At 44.0% G+C, this 17,231-nt stretch overlaps 1 protein-coding gene across 4 annotated transcripts in view; it reads left to right on the forward strand.

Annotated features, from left to right (window-relative positions):
• Window positions 1-17,231, forward strand: part of LOC141501986 (septin-2) — a 119,635-nt gene that overhangs the window by 32,079 nt on the left and 70,325 nt on the right. For all 4 annotated transcript variants that reach the window (XR_012472355.1, XM_074206481.1, XM_074206483.1 and 1 more), the window contains exons 6-8: window positions 6,628-6,762; window positions 7,196-7,313; window positions 15,625-15,726. Coding sequence is in view for 3 of the 4 variants with exons in the window: in XM_074206481.1 (XP_074062582.1) it covers window positions 6,628-6,762; window positions 7,196-7,313; window positions 15,625-15,726 (355 nt within the window). In the remaining variant the exon portion in view is untranslated. The remainder of the gene's footprint in view (window positions 1-6,627; window positions 6,763-7,195; window positions 7,314-15,624; window positions 15,727-17,231) is intronic.

The raw sequence follows: 17,231 nt of genomic DNA on the forward strand, positions 1-17,231 counted from the left end.
TCTGAGCATTAGCTCGAGCTTCTCCTGGCCTGCGTGGGGCTTGTTTTCTCTCTCCCCCACCTCCCTTCCTCCCACCCCCCTCCAAGTTGGACCATCTGCCGTGGCTGTTTCTGTGATCCAAGCGCTGTGCATGCCCCCATTCCAGAGTGGGGCGGGCAGGGTGATGTCAGAGCAGGTGTATCCTGGAAGTGAGGCAGCGTCATGCCGTGCTTGCTGGGCCAGCTCTGGAGGGGATTATATGGCTGCCGGGCTGGGACAGGACGTGGAAGCTGGGCCTGGAATCATCTTCCCCTTTGTTGGGGCTTTCCCTCTCACCTGGGCTGGAGGCTCCTCTGAGATGCTCTCAGGGGCTTCTCTTGTGGGATGGATGACTTGGCGCTTCAAGGAGCTAAGATTTTGGGGGATGGGGAGATAGGCCATCACTCAGTGCCCTGTGGCCTTCCTGTTGGTGACCCTCTGGGTCTTGGTTTGACTCAGCCTAGGACAGGAAGCCTTCCCACTTGGGCAGAACTCACTGGAGCTCTGCCCTCCTGGCTGTGCCTTCAGGGGCCAAGGGGTCTATTGTGCCTACATCCCTGTGAGGGGCTGCTGTCAGACTTTTCCTCATTGGCACCCTGGCTGGAGGGACCCTGGAGAGGAGGTGGGGAGGGCAGGCCTCAAATAGAGAGTGTCAGCCAGACCTCTGGCTCTGCCCAGGGGCCTGGGAATGATGCCCCACCTGGAGGCAGGAAACCTTGGGGAGCTCTTGGCTCCAGGATCCACACCCTGGGTGTGGGCTCTTTGGTAGGTTCTCACATCTTGGAGTCTCTCATCTCATCTTTGGCACCCCCCTGCCAAAGTGACAAGGCCTTTGTCTGAATTTTAAAAATTTTTTATATTTTCCAATTACATACAAAGATAGTTTTCAATGATCAACTATTTTTTTGTTTTGTTTTTGCAAGGCAATGGGGCTAACTAAGTGACTTGCCCAAGGCCACACAGCTAGGTCATTATTAAGTGTCTGAGGTCGGATTTGAACTCAAGTCCTCCTGACTCCAGGGCCGGTGCTTTATCCACTGCACCACCTAGCTGCCCCTCAACATTCATTTCTGGTAAAATTTTGAGTTCCATGTTTTTCTCCCTCCCTCCCTCCCTCCCTCCCTTCCCTTCTCCCTCCCCAAGATAGTGTGTCATCTGATATGTTATGCATGTACAATCATGTAAAGTGTATTTCCCTATTAGTCATGTTATAAAAGAAGAATCAGAGCAAAAGGGGAAAACCCGAGAGAAAGAAAACCCAGCAGTCTGCTTTGTCTGTGTTCAGTCTCCATCTTCCTTCTCCGGCTGGGGATGCCATTTTCATCCCAAGTCTTTTAGAAGCGGGTGACAGTGTTGACATTGGCACCTTAGTACATTGTGGACTGGGGGGCAGGAGCAGGTTGATCAGTGGCCTTGGTGCTCAGCCAGTGCAAGTGAGGGAGATGAGGCCCGGAGGACCTTCTGGAAGGGCCCTCACCTGCCTGCAGCTCTCCTCTGCCCTGATTCTTGTTGGCCTCAAAGGGAGAGAAGCTGGCTAGGCCTGTCACATACCAGGTGCTCACCCAAGGCCTGTCTCTTTGGTGAAATACTGGTTTTGGTTTTTAGAATTTAGAATGGAAAAGTGATCTTGGTGATCATTTCATCAAGCCCCTTCATTTTTTTTCTTTTATTAAAGATTTTATTTGAGTTTTACAATTTTTCCCCCTAATCTTACTTCCCCCCCACCACAGAAAGCAATCTGTCAGTCTTTACTTTGTTTCCATGTTGTACATTGATCCACATTGAGTGTGATGAGAGAGAAATCATATCCTTAAGGAAGAGACAAGAAGTCTAAGAGATAACAAGATCAGACAATAAGATATCTGGTTTTTTTCCCCCCCCTAAATTAAAGGGAATAGTCCTTGAAATTTGTTCAAACTCCATGGCTCTTTCTCTGGATACAGATGGAATTCTCCATTACAGAGATCCCCAAATTGTCCCTGATTGTTGCACTGATGGAATGAATGAGTCCATAAAGGTTGATCATCACCCCCATGTTACTGTTAGGGTGTACAGTGTTCTTCTGGTTCTGCTCATCTCACTCAGCATCAGTTCATGCAGATCCCTCCAGGCTTCCCTGAATTCCCATCCCTCCTGGTTTCTAATAGAACAATAGTGTTCCACGACATACATAGACCACAGCTTGCTAAGCCATTCTCCAATTGATGGACATTCCCTCAGTTTCCAATTCTTTGCCACCCACCACAAACAGAGCTGCTATGAATATTTTTGTACAAGTGATGTTTTTATTCTTTTTCACCATCTCTTCAGGGTATAGACCCAGTAGTGGTATTGCTGGGTCAAAGGGTATGCACATTTCTGTTGCCCTTTGGGCATAGTTCCAAATAGCTCTCCATAAGAGTTGGATGAATTCACAGCTCCACCAACAGTGTAATAGTGCCCCAGATTTCCCACAACCCTTCCAACAATGATCATTATCCTTTCTGGTCATATTGGCCAGTCTGAGAGGTGTGAGGTGATACCTCAGAGAAGCTTTAATTTGCACTTCTCTAATAAGTAATGATTTAGAGCAATTTTTCATATAATTATGGATTACTTTGATCTCATCTGTAAATTGCCTTTGCATATCCTTTGACCATTTGTCAACTGGGGAATGGCTTTTTTTTTTTAAATGACTCAGTTCTCTGTATATTTTAGAAATGAGTCCTTTGTCAGAAACATTAGTTGTAAAGATTGTTTTCCAATTTACTACATTTCTTTTGATCTTGGTTACTGTGGTTTTGTCTGTGCAAAAGCTTTTTTAATTTAATGTCATCGAAATGATCTAGTTTGTTTTTGGTGATGTTCTCCATCTCTTCCTTCATCATAAACTGCTCCCCTTTCCATAGATCTGACAGGGAAACTACTCCTTGATCTTCTAGTTTGCTTATAGTATTGTTTTTTATGTCTATGTACTGTAACCATTTGGATCTTATCTTGGTAAAGGGTGTGAGGTGTTGGTCTAATCTAAGTTTCTTCCATACTAACTTCCACTTTTCCCAGCAGTTTTTTTCAAAGAGAGAGTTTTTATCCCAATGGCCAGACTCTTTGGGTTTATCAAACAGCAGATTACTGTAATCATCTCCTGCTTTTGCACCTAGTCTATTCCACTGGTCCACCACTCTATTTCTTAGCCAATACCAGACGGTTTTGATGACTGATGCTTTATAATATAATTTTAGATCGGGTAGGGCTAAACCACATCCTTTTGCACCTTTTTTTCATTAAATTCCTGGCAATTCTTGACTTTTTATTTCTCCATATGAATTTACTTACAACTTTTTCTAACTCATTAAAGTAATTTTTTGGTTGTTTAGTTTTGGTAGAATTGTTATTATATTAGCTCTACCTATCCATGAGCAGTTGATATTTGCCCAGTTATTTAAATCTGATTTAATTGGTGTGAGAAGTGTTTTATAATTGTTTTCAAAAAGATTCTGAGTCTGTCTTGGCAAATAGACTCCCAGGTATTTTATATTGTCTGAGGTTACTTTGAATGGGATTTCTCTTTCTAGCTCTTCCTGCTGTTTCTTGCTAGATATATATAGGAAAGTTGAGGATTTATGGGGGTTTATTTTATAACCTGCAACTTTGCTAAAATTGCTAATTGTTTCCAGTAGTTTTTTGGATGATTTCTTGGGATTCTTTAGATAGATCATCATGTCATCTGCAAAGAGTGAGAGTTTTGTCTCTTCCTTTCCTAATTCTAGTTCCTTCAATTTCTTTTTCTTCTCTTATTGCTGAAGCTAACATTTCTAATACAATATTGAATAGTAGTGGTGATAATGGGCACCCTTGTTTTACCCCAATCTTATTGGGAATGCCTCTAACCTCTCCCCATTGAATATAATGCTTGTGGATTGTTTCAGATAGATACTCCTTATTCTAAGGAACAGTCCATTTATTCCTACACTCTCTAGTGTTTTTAGTAGGAATGGGTGCTGTATTTTGTCAGCATCTATTGATATGATCATATAACTTCTGATAGGTTTGCTGTTGATATAATTGAGCATACTAACAGTTTTCCCAATATTGAACCAACCCTGCATTCCTGGGATAAATCTTATTTGCTCATAATGTATTATCCTAGTGAGAACTTGTTGTAATCGTTTTTGCTAAGATTTTATTTAAGGTTTTGGCATTTATATTCATCAGGGAGATAGGTCTATAATTTTCTTTCTCTGTTTTAACTCTTCCTGGTTTAGGTATCAGCACCATATTGGTTTCATAGAAAGAGTTAGGCAGAGTTCCATCTTCCCCTATTTTTCCAAAGAGTTTATATAGAATTGGAACCATTTGTTCCTTAAATGTTTGGTAGAATTCACTTGTGAATCCATCAGGCCCTGGAGATTTTTTCTTGGGGAGTTCAATGATGGCTTGTTGAATTTCTTTTTCTGAGACAGGGTTGTTTAGGTATTTAATCTCCTCTTCATTGAACCTGCAGCCCCTTCATTTTTAACAGATGACAAAACTGAGATAATAACTTCTAGGTAAGATTCTCACTCAGAAATTCTGGCTCTTCTACCAGATCTGCATTGTCTGATTTATTTGTTTTCTCTGAAGAAGACTTTGGGGCCAGAATCTGAAACCTGTAAGGCAGGGAGGCCTTTTGCTTTGGAGGCCTGCACTCAGGTTCTGGGACTGAGGGGGAACATGGGCTGAGCAGGGGGAGCAGAGAGGGTCCCGAACCCTGAAGCTTTTGCATTTCTTTGCTGCTGGAATCTGTATGTCCTTCAGTATGCTTTTGGTGGCTGCTCCTCCCTTGTCTGCCCACAGTTGTCCTCTTACTTTCAAGTGACAGCCATCCCCATCTTGTCCTTCAGTTGTGAATCGAATGCTTTGTAGCCTGTGACTCTCGTCTTTTACTGCTTCCTGCATCTTTGAATGATGGAATCTGTTTGTGGGGAGGCCTGGGAAACAGGAGAGTGGAAAAGCCCTTCTGGGTTGCCCTACATGATCAGCTCACCACCTCTTTCTGTCATACAATCCTACTCTTCTCTGGGGTTCCTTCTTGGGTCCAGGGGTGGCCTGTGCCCACCTACCATACACCTCTCTCTTGCCCACTGGGTGATGCCAACTTTAGTTTTGTGCTGCATCTCCAAAAAATGAGTCTTTGGGGCAGTAGAGGTACTATGCAGTTTCCCAGATGCAGCTGACCTTCATCTTCCTCCTCCTCCTCCTCCTCCTCCTCCTCCTTCTCCACTGGGATCCTAGTTCCACCATCCATCCATACTCTCTGGGCCAGACTAACCTTCATATTGTCTCCATCAAGTGCATGTTGAAGTGTGAATGATAGATAGGGCCACCCTCTTCCTATCCTTTAACACATTCTTCAAGAGAAAAAAATTATAGTTAATGGAAATTGTTTTAAAAAGCCCCAACCAGTGCTTGATGTTAAATGAGGCAATGTTGACAAAGAGCTTTGTGGGCCTTGAAGCTGTGCTTTTGATAGGATGATGTTCCTCCTGGCATGATCCTCACTTGGGACACTGTCCTTGAACATTGTCCTGAACTTGGCTCTCGGAGGATGGGGCGGCTTTACATTGGCCTTGGGGCCTTTCTTGCAGCCTGGCCCCATTCTCCATGGGGAGGATATTGGGTAGGGAGTCCTTGTGTCATCCTCATTTTACATATGAAGAAACCGAGGCTTTGATTCCTGGTCAGTCACTTCTCAGTCTCAGGTTCATCCTGTGGATGGTGGGCATGGTCATGCCTCCACAGCCTCCTGGACAGAAGTGTGGTGAGGAAGCATCTTGTAGGCCTTGAGATGCCATTGAATGGTAGCCGCTGGGATGAGGGCATTGGTGCCAGTGGGTGCTCCTCAGTGACTTGGCTGTGGTCAGAATAGGAACTCTCAGAGTCAGACTTGGGTCCAGGGCTCCTTCCTTGGTGTCCAGCTCTATATCCATGGTCCTGTGGCAGCCCCCCTTTAGCCTCTGCCTGGCTGCCGGTGGCACTGAACTACAGGAACTCGATGTCCATTGAGAGGCTATCTTGGACCTGCCATTTGTCAGAGGACAGTCCTCGGTCTCTTTCCAGCCCCAGCATGAGGCCTGTGGTAATGAAGGTCCAGTTATTCCCGATATAGCCTGGTGGGAAGCTCTCCTGTTATGGGCAGAGTTATTTTTTAACAGGTTTTTGCAAAGCAGTGAGGTTAAGTGACTTGCCCAAGGCCACACAGCTATGTCATTATTAAGTGTCTGAGGCTGGATTTGAACTCAGGTCCTTCTGACTCCAGGGCCGGTGCTCTAGCCACTGTGCCACCTAGCCGTCCCAATGGGCAGAGTTTCAATTCACCAACAGAAGGGTAAGACAGTGAATGTGACAGAATTCCATGAAGCATTGCAGTCTCTCCTGCCGAATTAGCAAGCATAACTTAATTTGGGGTTGGTGTCTTTGGTATTCAGCTTTTCCTCCAATATTTTTGTTTCCTTTTCTCTCCAGTATAATAACCCCCATTTTACAAATGATAGTGACCCTGACAATCAGAGGCATCCTGAGAATCAGAGCTTGCCCAGAGTGAAACCAGAGTATTCCAAACCCCGAAACCTTTTCCCTCTCTCTCTGCAGTTTCAAAACCATCATCTACTACATCGATAATCAGTTTGAAAGATACCTTCACGATGAGAGTGGGTTGAACAGGCGCCACATTGTGGACAACCGTGTCCACTGCTGTTTTTATTTCATCTCCCCTTTCGGTCATGGGTAAGTAAGGATGGCAGAGCCTTTGATTTAAGGCAGCTCTTGGATTTAGGTGACCCGCTGCTCCCAGATCAATGCAGAGTGCAACCCTTCTGTTAGGGAATTCAGCCATTCTGAATTCCAGCTGGCTGACTCAGTTAATAGTGTCTTTGGAATCAATGCTGCCTTCTCTTGTCTGCATTCTTGGAGAAATTTAATTTTCTTCTAATGTTGGCATTAGTTGTGGCTGGAAAGGATGAACATTGATGGAAATTGTATAATTCCTCACAGAGTCTTTTCAGCCACCACTTCGATGTCTGAATGAATGGTATTGCTGTCATATGCATTGTTATCCATCCTGGAGACCTCAAAGAATGGCCCTCTCTGCTTCTTCCTCTGTTGGAGCTCTCACAAAACTGGGGTTCAGTCACTAGCCACATTGTTGGTCTCCTTCCAGGTTGAAGCCCTTGGACGTGGAGTTCATGAGAGCACTTCACAGCAAAGTGAACATTGTGCCAGTGATCGCCAAGGCAGACACCCTGACGCTGAAGGAACGAGAGAGGCTGAAGCATAGGGTAGGTGCCTGGGTGGCTGCCAGCCAGCCCGAGGTTGGAGTCATTCTGGGTGGTTGGTCAGGTGCAGTGCGCTTAGAAGATTTTAGCAAACTGATGCAGAATTGCTCCTAGGGAATGTCTTGTGATGAGGCTAACTGAGGTCGTGAGATGGACCTAGCTCATTTTCACAAACAAGTAAGATGTGGGAGTTTAATGTTCCTTTTAAAGAATTGCCAATAGGCGGAAGTGCTAGTGTTCCATTTGTCATTAAGGATGTAGAAGTAGACGCTTTGAAAAACCTTTCCAGTTGGATGGATTCTTCTCAAACTGTGGCTGGTGAATACCATGGACATTTCTAGAAGAAACCCCTTTTTGACTTTGGAGGAGTGTATGGGCTAAGATGGGGAGGAAGGGCTTCCTAGGCCTCAGACATGCGGGGTGAAGGATCTGAGCGAGGTAGTTGACATTTCGACCATGCAGTTGCTTGACTTGTCTTAGCCTAAGTTTCCTTCTGTATCTATTGGCCACGGTGTTGCTGATGACCTCTTGCAGGGGCCGAGCTTAAAATCCCTAAACTATGATGGAAGTAGAAGACTTTTATAGTAGCAATGGCTGATGGGTCTTATTTACAAGAATTTTGATAGGCAAAATCCATTATAATAGACTCCCTTCCCTGTTCACCTTAGTCTTTTCTCCATCATGTCAGCCCTAGTTTCTTCATTTGAAAATGGGGGAAAAACATTATCTACCTTAAAATGTTGTTGTGAGTTATCCACTTAAAGTACTTTGCTTAACTATCTCTTATGGTTATTAATAGCTCCTTGCAAAGTATTTTTTTAGAAAGATTTTATTTGAGTTTTACAATTTTACAATCTTGCTTCTCTTCCCCCATCCCCCATAGAAGGCAGTCTGTTAGTCTTTCCATTGTTTCCATGGTATCCACTGAACTCAGTTGAATGTGATGAGAGAGAAATCATATCCTTAAGGAAGAAAAATAAAGTATAAGAGATAACAGAATTACATTGTAAGATAATGGGTTTTTGTTTTTCTGATGTGAAGGTAATAGTCCTTGGTCTTTGTTCAAACTCCATGGCTCTTTATCTGGATACAGGTGGGATTCTGCATTGCAGACAGCCCCAAATTGTCCCTGATTGTTGCACTGATGGAATGAGTGAGTCCATCAAGGTTGATTATCACTCTCATGTTGCTGTTAGGGTGTACAATGTTTTCCTGGTTCTGCTCATCTCCCTCAGCATCAGTTCGTGCAAATCCCTCCAGGCTTCCCTGAATTCCCATCCCTCCTGGTTTCTAATAGAACAGTAGTGTTCCATGACATACATATACCACAGTTTGCAAGCTAATAGTAGAGAAATTTTTACCTGATAATTTGTTGTTAAAGTTATAAGTAACAGACCATTGTGTATTATTTACACCTCCCATTGCCAACACCCCAACTTTCCTAATCTGAATTGTTCCCCTACCTCCCTTCCTAAAGTTACAATTCACCAATTAAAACATCTACTTGGAAATCTTGAAGATGATAGGAACTTCTTTACGTCTGCCATCTTTAGAGTGCTTATTTTCCCTTGCTAATTCATTTTAGGCAGAGTTGGGCATTGGACTCTTTTTCACTCCTTTTGGAATGGCAGTGGAATTTCCAGCCATATTTTCAAATGGGTACGTGGCCTCATCACAGTTGACTCGGTTCTCTTCAGTGATGGTGACCCAATATGGACTTAACTGCCCATTCTGTAGGACTCTTTCTGTTCATTTTCTGCTGGGACCTTCCTCCATTTCCCTTGATCCCACATAGATGCCAGTAGACCACACAGATTTGTTTGCCCATGGGTCATCTCTCACTCGTGACAGGCGATCCACTCTTTGGACTATGGCTCCTTTGTTGGCTAAAAAAATGTTTTGGATTCAGTAATATTGCCTAAGGGTAAAAGGTCTTAATGTGGGATTTGGCAACTTGTTTTTGAAGTGTTTCCATAACTGTTTCATTAGAATTGGTTTCCTTTGCAATCTCGTATATTTTATGCGTTTGCAAATATGATTCTCGAAAGTGCTCATGAACTTCCTCACACTGATTGCCAAAGGAGTCTAGACCCAACAAAGGTGAAGCAGCCCTGCTTTACCTCTGAGAAGACTGGGAAACTGACTGGCAGAAAGTAGGTATGGACCAGTTTTATACCAAGATTATGTATTTAGACAGAAAGGATGATATCATAAGCAAACTGGAAGAGTATGGAAAAAATGTCTTGTCACTTCTATGGATAAGGGAAGAATTTATGACCAAACAAGAGATAGCGGGAAAATGGGAGAGAAAATGGATAATTTTGATTCTGTGCAATTGGCAAGTTTTTGTACAAACAATACAAATGCAGCCAAAATGAGAAGGAAAACAGGAAACTGGGAGAAAACTTTTATAGCAAGTTTCTCTGATAAAGACCTCATTTCTCAAATATACAGGGAACAGAGCCAAATTTATAAAAAATAAGAGACATTCCCCAGTTGACAAATGAACAGACAGCTTTCAGAAGAAGAAATCAAAGCTGTCTGTAGTCATACAAGAAAAACTCTAAATCTCTATCGATTAGAGAAAAACAAATTCAAACAAATTTGAAGTACCACCTCATACCCATCAGATTGACTAAGATGACAGTAAAGGAAAATGAAAAATTCTGGCGGGGATATAAGAGAACAGGCATACTCCTGCCCTGTGGGTGAGTGCCCCAGCTGGCAGTTGGGGATGCATGACAGACCAAAATCCAAAAGAGGGCTAAGGGAGCATGGATGGGCTCTGTAGATTGGAGCACATTCCTCAAGTTGAAGTGGTAGAAGGAGTGTCCAACATGCTGCCAAGGCCACTCACTCTCTTTCTCTCTCTCTCTCTCTCTCTCTCTCTCTCTCTTTTAAGAGTCTTCAAGGCAATGGGGTTAAGTGGCTTGCCCAAGGCCACACGGCTAGGTAATTATTAATTGTCTGAGGCCGGATTTGAACTCAGGTACTCCTGACTCCAAGGCCAGTGCTCTATCCACTGTGCCACCTAGCTGCCCCCAAGGCCACTCTCACTCTCATATTTATGGAACGTTTAGAGAGCCAGAAAAGAGAAGGTGGAGGAGATGCCCACTGTGGACAGAGCCAGTCTCAAAGAGCCTAATGGAAGGATCCATCTTCAGTCAAGTCTTAGAACTCTTTTCTTGATGGGGATGGCTTGGTGAGACCCCAAAAGAGGCCTCATTTAAGTAAGACCAGGAAAATAGGACATTTTCCCCTAATCAAAATAAAAAGTTATTTTTTTCTCTTTTTACTTATACTTTTTTCAAAATAAGTTGTTTTTTCCCTTTTGTTTTACATCATCTATATTTCCTGCCTCTCATCCTTCTCCCAAAGAACTAGGGACAAAAATTAAGCAAAAGGAAGCCACATTTTGAAGAAATCTGATAAGAAATGCTGTGATTTCCTTCTGCAGAGGTCCTGGGGAGGCACTTTCTCAGTTCTCCTTTGGGGGGCCAAACTCCTTTGGGGTTTGGTAGCTTTCTTAGTCTTTGCTGTTTTGTTGTTGTCCCCCATTTCTGTGAGAGCATTTCCCTGTATCTGGTTTGTCCTGGCTTCGCTTACTTTGTGTGGCATCCATTCCTAGTGAACTTTTCCGTTCTTCTCCACATCTGTCGTGCTCCTGGTCTTGCAGTTTTATGGACCACAGTTGGTTTAGCTATTCCCCAGGCCATGGGCATCTGCTTTGTTTCTAGGTCTTTACTACCACTAAGAGTTCCACTGGAATCATTTTGGGGCATATGAGGTCTTTCCCTTTTGTTCTTGTCCTCTTTGGAGTACATTTCTCACATTCACATCTCAACATTTATCATTACACTTTGAGAGTATGCTGACATTAGCAACCCTTCTGTTTTCATGTCTCCCCACAGATTAGTCTTTCAAGATTGGCAAGTGGTCATAGGCTTTGATCATGGTCTCCTCTCATGAATGGGTTCATTTCTTAGTGAAATGCCACTTAATCTTGCCCTTAGGATGCCTCCTGCCCTTGGCAGCAGCCCAATTTCAGTTGTCAATAGAAAAAAGAAAGATGAATTTAATTTAAGGGACTTGACCCACCACGAAGGCTCCTCGTTGTGTTTCAGGGTAGCGGGAGCAGGCCTACTGAGGAGGCCACCATTTTCTGGAAGAATCTAAGAAGACCTTGGACTACAGCCTGGGATGCCAAGCTGATTGATGTGCTCTCTGAGGTTGAGATGGTGCTGATGTGACATTGAGCGACCTCCTGCTGGACCGAAGGAATTAGAATGAGGGGAGTCATCTCTTCCTTGCGGTGCAATGACACATTTGTATGCACAGGTTTTCTGAGGAAAGACGTGTGTTATGTCGTTCCAAGTGTACATTGCTTCATGGAGGAGTGTGTCAAGTCGTTCCAAGAAAGACGCGGGTGTGTTTTCTCTGGGGAAATGACTGTATATTTTTTCAGCTCCTCATGTCTCGGTGAGAAGGTGACTAATCAGCGGTGAGAGTCAGGGTCTCTGCTGCCACGATCCCAAGAGCTGATAGGTTTTAGAAGTTGTTGCCATTTGGCGGCCAATCTGAGGTCTGGGACTTTTTGTTTTGAGTTTTCCAATTAGGCATCAAGTCCTTGAGAAGGAAACTCCGCTTAGAGCCGTTCCTGTTTGGTCTTGCTGGAATTCAAAGCCCTTTTCCCCAAAGTTCTCCCCCCTCCCTCTGAATGGGAAGCTCTGGAGGAAGCCTGCCTGCAGCCATGACTTCATGAGAGGGAGCGGGCACTTGGGTGTTGGCGCTATTCCTTTCTTCTTGACGGTTCCCAGGGGAAGCTAATCTTCAGAAACACAGAACCTCGGGAGACCAATAAAGTGGACGCAGGAGAAGCAAAGCGGTTTCATTGTTGAACCATGAAATAGAGTTTGTTTTGATTGCCTTTCTTTTATCCTTCAGGAAGGCCCTGGTTTCACAGCTGTGTTGTGTTATCTGGCACCCCTGGTTTTGGCTTTCCCTCTATTGTTTCTGCTGCCTTTTTATCCCAGCCACGGCTGCTAACAAGTTCAATGGGCTTCAGGTTTCGTGTATTAGCCTCCTGTTCTCTCAGAGACAGCAGCATGAGCAAGGTGTCCCAGAAACCCAAGCACCACTGAGGATCTCGGATCTGGCTTGCTTCTGAGCTTCACCTCTTCATTTCTTAGCTTGGCATCTCATTCCTGGGCACTGTGTCTCTTGCCTTTGGAAAGATTCTCTTTTCTTGAGGTCTCCAAGCATAGACTGACCCTCCAACCTGTCAAGTGGGCTCTAGAAGGGACTCTTGTTCAGCTTGAGAGCAGATTCGATGATTCAGAGGACCTTTCTAGCTTTTCTGGGATACTGTCAGTGGTGCAATGGGAAATCCAAATGTACTTGTAAGATGTGAAGATTCCCTGGCTATTGGAATTTCATGAATTTTTTTCTAAATTTTTTCTTTATTTTCAGTTCTAAATCCCAGCCCCTCTCCCATCCATTGAGCAGGCAAGCAATACAATGCCTATTCTGTCTGGGAGGTCAGGAAATATATTTCCATGTGAACCTTATGGAGATAGGGAAGGAAACTGTCCAGTATTCCAGTGCTTGGAGACAGACCTTCTTAACTTTGGGAATTTTATATACTTGGAGAAAACATTCAGATATTGAGTTCTTACCTTGAGAACTCACAGGATCACAGTGTCCCCTTCTTACCCCCATAAAGGTCCATCTAACTAGTTGTCATTCTGAATGGGATTCCCTTTTCCCTGAGGTAAAAGACCATCAAAATTTCTCTTCTCTCAAATATTTGAGTTCAAATTACACTTGTGTTGTCCCCCTGTGGTAATTTCATTTTGGGATCATGGAGTATTACTGGTATGTGATTGGTATGATTATTACTGGTATGGGCTATTACATACGCTGGTATGGATTATTACATACGCTGGTATGTGACTGACTGACTGTTCCTATTCCTGTAATTGGAAGGCTTTCCTTTTTCTTCTTTAGAGGAGTGCCTATGTCTTCTGGAAGGCATTCTTCTTCCTCAGGCTCATTTCAGTCTTCTCTTAGAACTTTTCTTTTTTAACTATTTTACTGAGTGGGCAGCCTTTTAGGCATGCCTTGTTGGATAGGTTTCTTGAGCCTCAAAGAACCTTGGGAAATTATCTGGTCCAACTCCTTTGTCTTTTTCTTTATGGAAGGGGGGAGGGTTTTTGCAAGGCAATGAGGTTAAGTAACTTGCCCAAGGTCACACAGCTAAATAATTATGAAGTATCTGAGGCCAAATGGAAACACAGGCCCTCCTGACTCCAGGGCCAGTGCTCTATCCATTGTGCCACCTAGCTGCCCCAGCTTCTTGTCTTTAGGTACTACATGTCCTTCAGGTCAAAGACCACTTTCTTTTGGCTCTGGCCACCTCAGTGCAGGTCACATGTCTCTGCTCCCTTTGAGCCTTTATGTGCTGTAGAGTTCTTGCCCTCCTCTTTCCATAAATCCTGGGAACCTTCCCCTTGGTCTTCTGTGGGCTCCATTGTAACTTCTAGGATGCCAGCTGATTTGGGGACCGATTCCCCTCTTCTTCCAGTCATGTGTGTCCTTTTCAGTTTTTCCTTTTGCCACTTCTTATGCTCAAGCCAATGTTGGCAACTGACTTCCTCCTTTGGGTGCTCCTTGAGGGACCATTCTTATCCCTGAGTACAATCTCCTATGGGGCTGCTTATATTATGTCAAGTTCTTCCTTAGTCTAACCAAAACTGTACTCATCTAAAACAGGACAGCTGGATAGTTCAGTGGAACTACCCAGTTAAGTAGAGTCAGAAAGACCTAAGTTCAAATCCAACCTCAGACATTTACTAGCAGTGTGATCCTGGGTAAGTCACTTAACCTCTGTTTGCCCTAATTCATTGGTAAGACAGTACTGACATGCTGTGGTCCATGGGGTCATGAAGAATCAATCCCAACTGAACACCACCAACAGCTGGTCTAAGATGGTTCACATTGTTGCTGTGATCATGTATGCTAAATTTTCAGGGATTATTTTGTTCAACTGTTCACTCTTGTTGCAAGCTTTCTTTTTCTTTTCATCTGAGGAAGAGTGGAAGAAAGGAATAAGTAATTTTTAATTGAGAAAATTTTTTTTTAATTTAAGGCAGTGTGGTTAAGTGACTTGCCCAAGGTTACACAGGTAATTATTAAGTGTCTGAGGTCAGATTTGAACTGAGGTCCTCCTGACTCCAGGGCCAGTGCTCTATCCACTGTGCCACCTAACTGCCCTGATGACCCTTGCTACTGCAGACTAATTGGAGGGAGGTTTAGTGGGAATCATTGTTTTTTAAAATCTAGGTGAATGAACATTTTCATTCATTTCATTTCATTTCAAATTTATTATTTTCAATTGTTATGGAAGTAGAAGTAATAAGACTTAATGGACATGGGGATTGTGTGTGTGTGAAGGAGAGTGACACATCAAAGGCGATTCAAGATTGTAAACCTGGGGAGGGGAGTGGAGGGGTCATGGTGGCCATAGTAGAAACAACAAATTTAGGGAAACAGGTGGATTTGAGGGGAGAGCTAATGAATCTTCTTTGGACGTGTGGAGCTTGAGATATCTCAGATGGTTAAAATATAAAAATATCTGACTCTTAAAGGTATAAGATTCATTTATGTGCCTTAACTCTTTTCTGTGACTCTGATGAATAAGTAAGGACTAGTGCAGCTACTTCTGATATCTCCACATGGAAGGCCAGGCTTTTCCAGGTAGGGAGAGATGCAGTCGTTGCTTACCTCTCTTAGGTCAGGCTTTCCCAGATAGGGTCTATCACCGCCTCTCCTCTTAAGCTTTCCCAGATAGGGGCTAGCATAGCTTCTCCTCACCTTTCCATGGTAGTCCAAGCTTACCCAGATAGGGGTAACTCAGCCTCTCCAAGATAGGTCAGGTGTTTCCTGATAGGGCTAGCACAGCCTCCCCTCACCTCTCTGTGGTAGGCCAGGCTTTCCCAGATAGGGGGCTAACTCAGTCTCTCCTTACTTCTCCATGGTAGGCCAGGTAGTCCCTAGTAGGAAGATCCTCTCCAGGATGCCTCTATTCAGTCTCCTCCCAAGCAGTCTTCTTTATATCCACAGACTCTCCTGTTGCCCAACTCTAGAAACTCAGGCTTCTTTGTAGAGACTGGGTGTTCTTGCTTCAGTGTAGCTCTTTGGGATTGAGAGACCTTTGCACTAGGTCTTGATTGTGTCCAGGCCCAGAGCCCCACTAATGCTGTTGGATTCTACAATAGTATGTGATGAGGCCATTTTTCTTTTTTCCTCCCTGTAGATCCTTGATGAAATCTCTGAGCATGGCATTCGAATTTATCAGTTGCCTGATGCAGACTCCGATGAAGATGAGGAGTTCAAAGAACAAACAAGAGTCCTGAAGGTGAGCTTCTCTTTTGCCTTTTGTGACTTTTTTTATTGACTACATTTGCCAAATATTCTTCTTGAAAAAAATCATGGCTATGTAAAGAGTTCTTTTAGTCTTTGAACAGTTAGTTTTGGGAAAAAGTGACTTCATGATAAAAAAAGTCTTTTTTTTTTAGGATTTTTTTTTTTTGCAAGGCAATGGGGTTAAGTGGCTTGACCAAGGCCACACAGCTACGTAATTATTAAGTGTCTGAGGCTGGGTTTGAACTCAGGTCCTCCTGACTCTAGGGCTGGTGCTCTATCCACTGAGCCACCTAGCCATCCTGTGCCACCTAGCTCCCCCCCTTGTGGGTCTTTTTTTTTTTTTTAGGATTTTGCAAGGCAAATGGGGTTAAGTGTCTTGCCCAAGGCCACATAGCTAGGTAATTATTAAGTGTCTGAGGCCGGATTTAAACCCAGGTACTCCTGACTCCAAGGCCGGTGCTTTATCCACTACGCCACCTAGCCGCCCCCACCTTGTGGGTCTTTTTTAAAAAATTATTTATTTATGGCAATGAGGTTAAGTGACTTACCCAAGGTCACACAGCTAGGCAATTATCAATTGTCTGAGGTCAGATTTGAACTCAGATCCTCCTGACTCCAGGGCTGGTGCCCTATCCACTGTGCCACCTTGCTGCCCATACATGTGGGTCTTTTCCTCTTTTTTTATGTCTTTTTTGGGATTCAGACTCAGTAGTGGTTTTCTGCTTTTCTTCTAATCTTCAATGCATGTAAGACTTAGGAATTTCAAAGCACTTTAACAGATATTATTCCCTCCTGTGGAAGCAGGCAAGGTGGGGATCAGTAACACCAACTCATAGATTAGACAACTGAGGTCTGTAAGTGTGCCTTCTCACTCAGTCAAGGCCACAGGCTGAGAAAGGAACCTGTCCCTCCTGATTTGCTGCCAAGAACGCTCCCACAGCCCCCAGGCTTATTTCCCTTGAAGCTGTGCTAAAGAAAAAGAGGCTCATTCAGAGAACTGAGACTGTATTTGGAAGGTTTGAAAACATTTCCCTACGTAAGCACGGTACCAATGCATGCACGGTGCAGAAACCTGTGAGGAACCAGAGTTGGGGGTAGAGCATTCCTGCCTGGCTCCCTGCTGAAAGAGAAGGACCCTCTGGATAGGCAGAGAACTCTTCTCTGCACATGCAGATCTGTGGGGACAATGAATGCCTCTTATTCCTGTTGAAATCCCCCAGTTTTTTTGGTTTTTGTTCTCTGGGCCTCAGAGGTCACTAGGCACACTAGCCTTTTTCTCAAACTGGGATTCACTGGAGCCACCAAGGCTGGAATGATCAATTCCCCTAGGCTCTTTCCTGATGGCATTGGCTGATTTGGACTGTGTGGATGGAGTGACTTGGCCTTGGCTATTTCCCAAACCCTCCCCTCCCTTCCACTTAGCCTTGGTACCGGCTCGGCTGTGAAGCCAGGAAGGGGAATAGAACCACAGAGTCAAACAGGAGTCAGACAAAGTAT

This window comes from Macrotis lagotis, chromosome X (genome assembly GCF_037893015.1).
Source record: "Macrotis lagotis isolate mMagLag1 chromosome X, bilby.v1.9.chrom.fasta, whole genome shotgun sequence".
Lineage (NCBI taxonomy): Eukaryota > Metazoa > Chordata > Mammalia > Peramelemorphia > Peramelidae > Macrotis > Macrotis lagotis.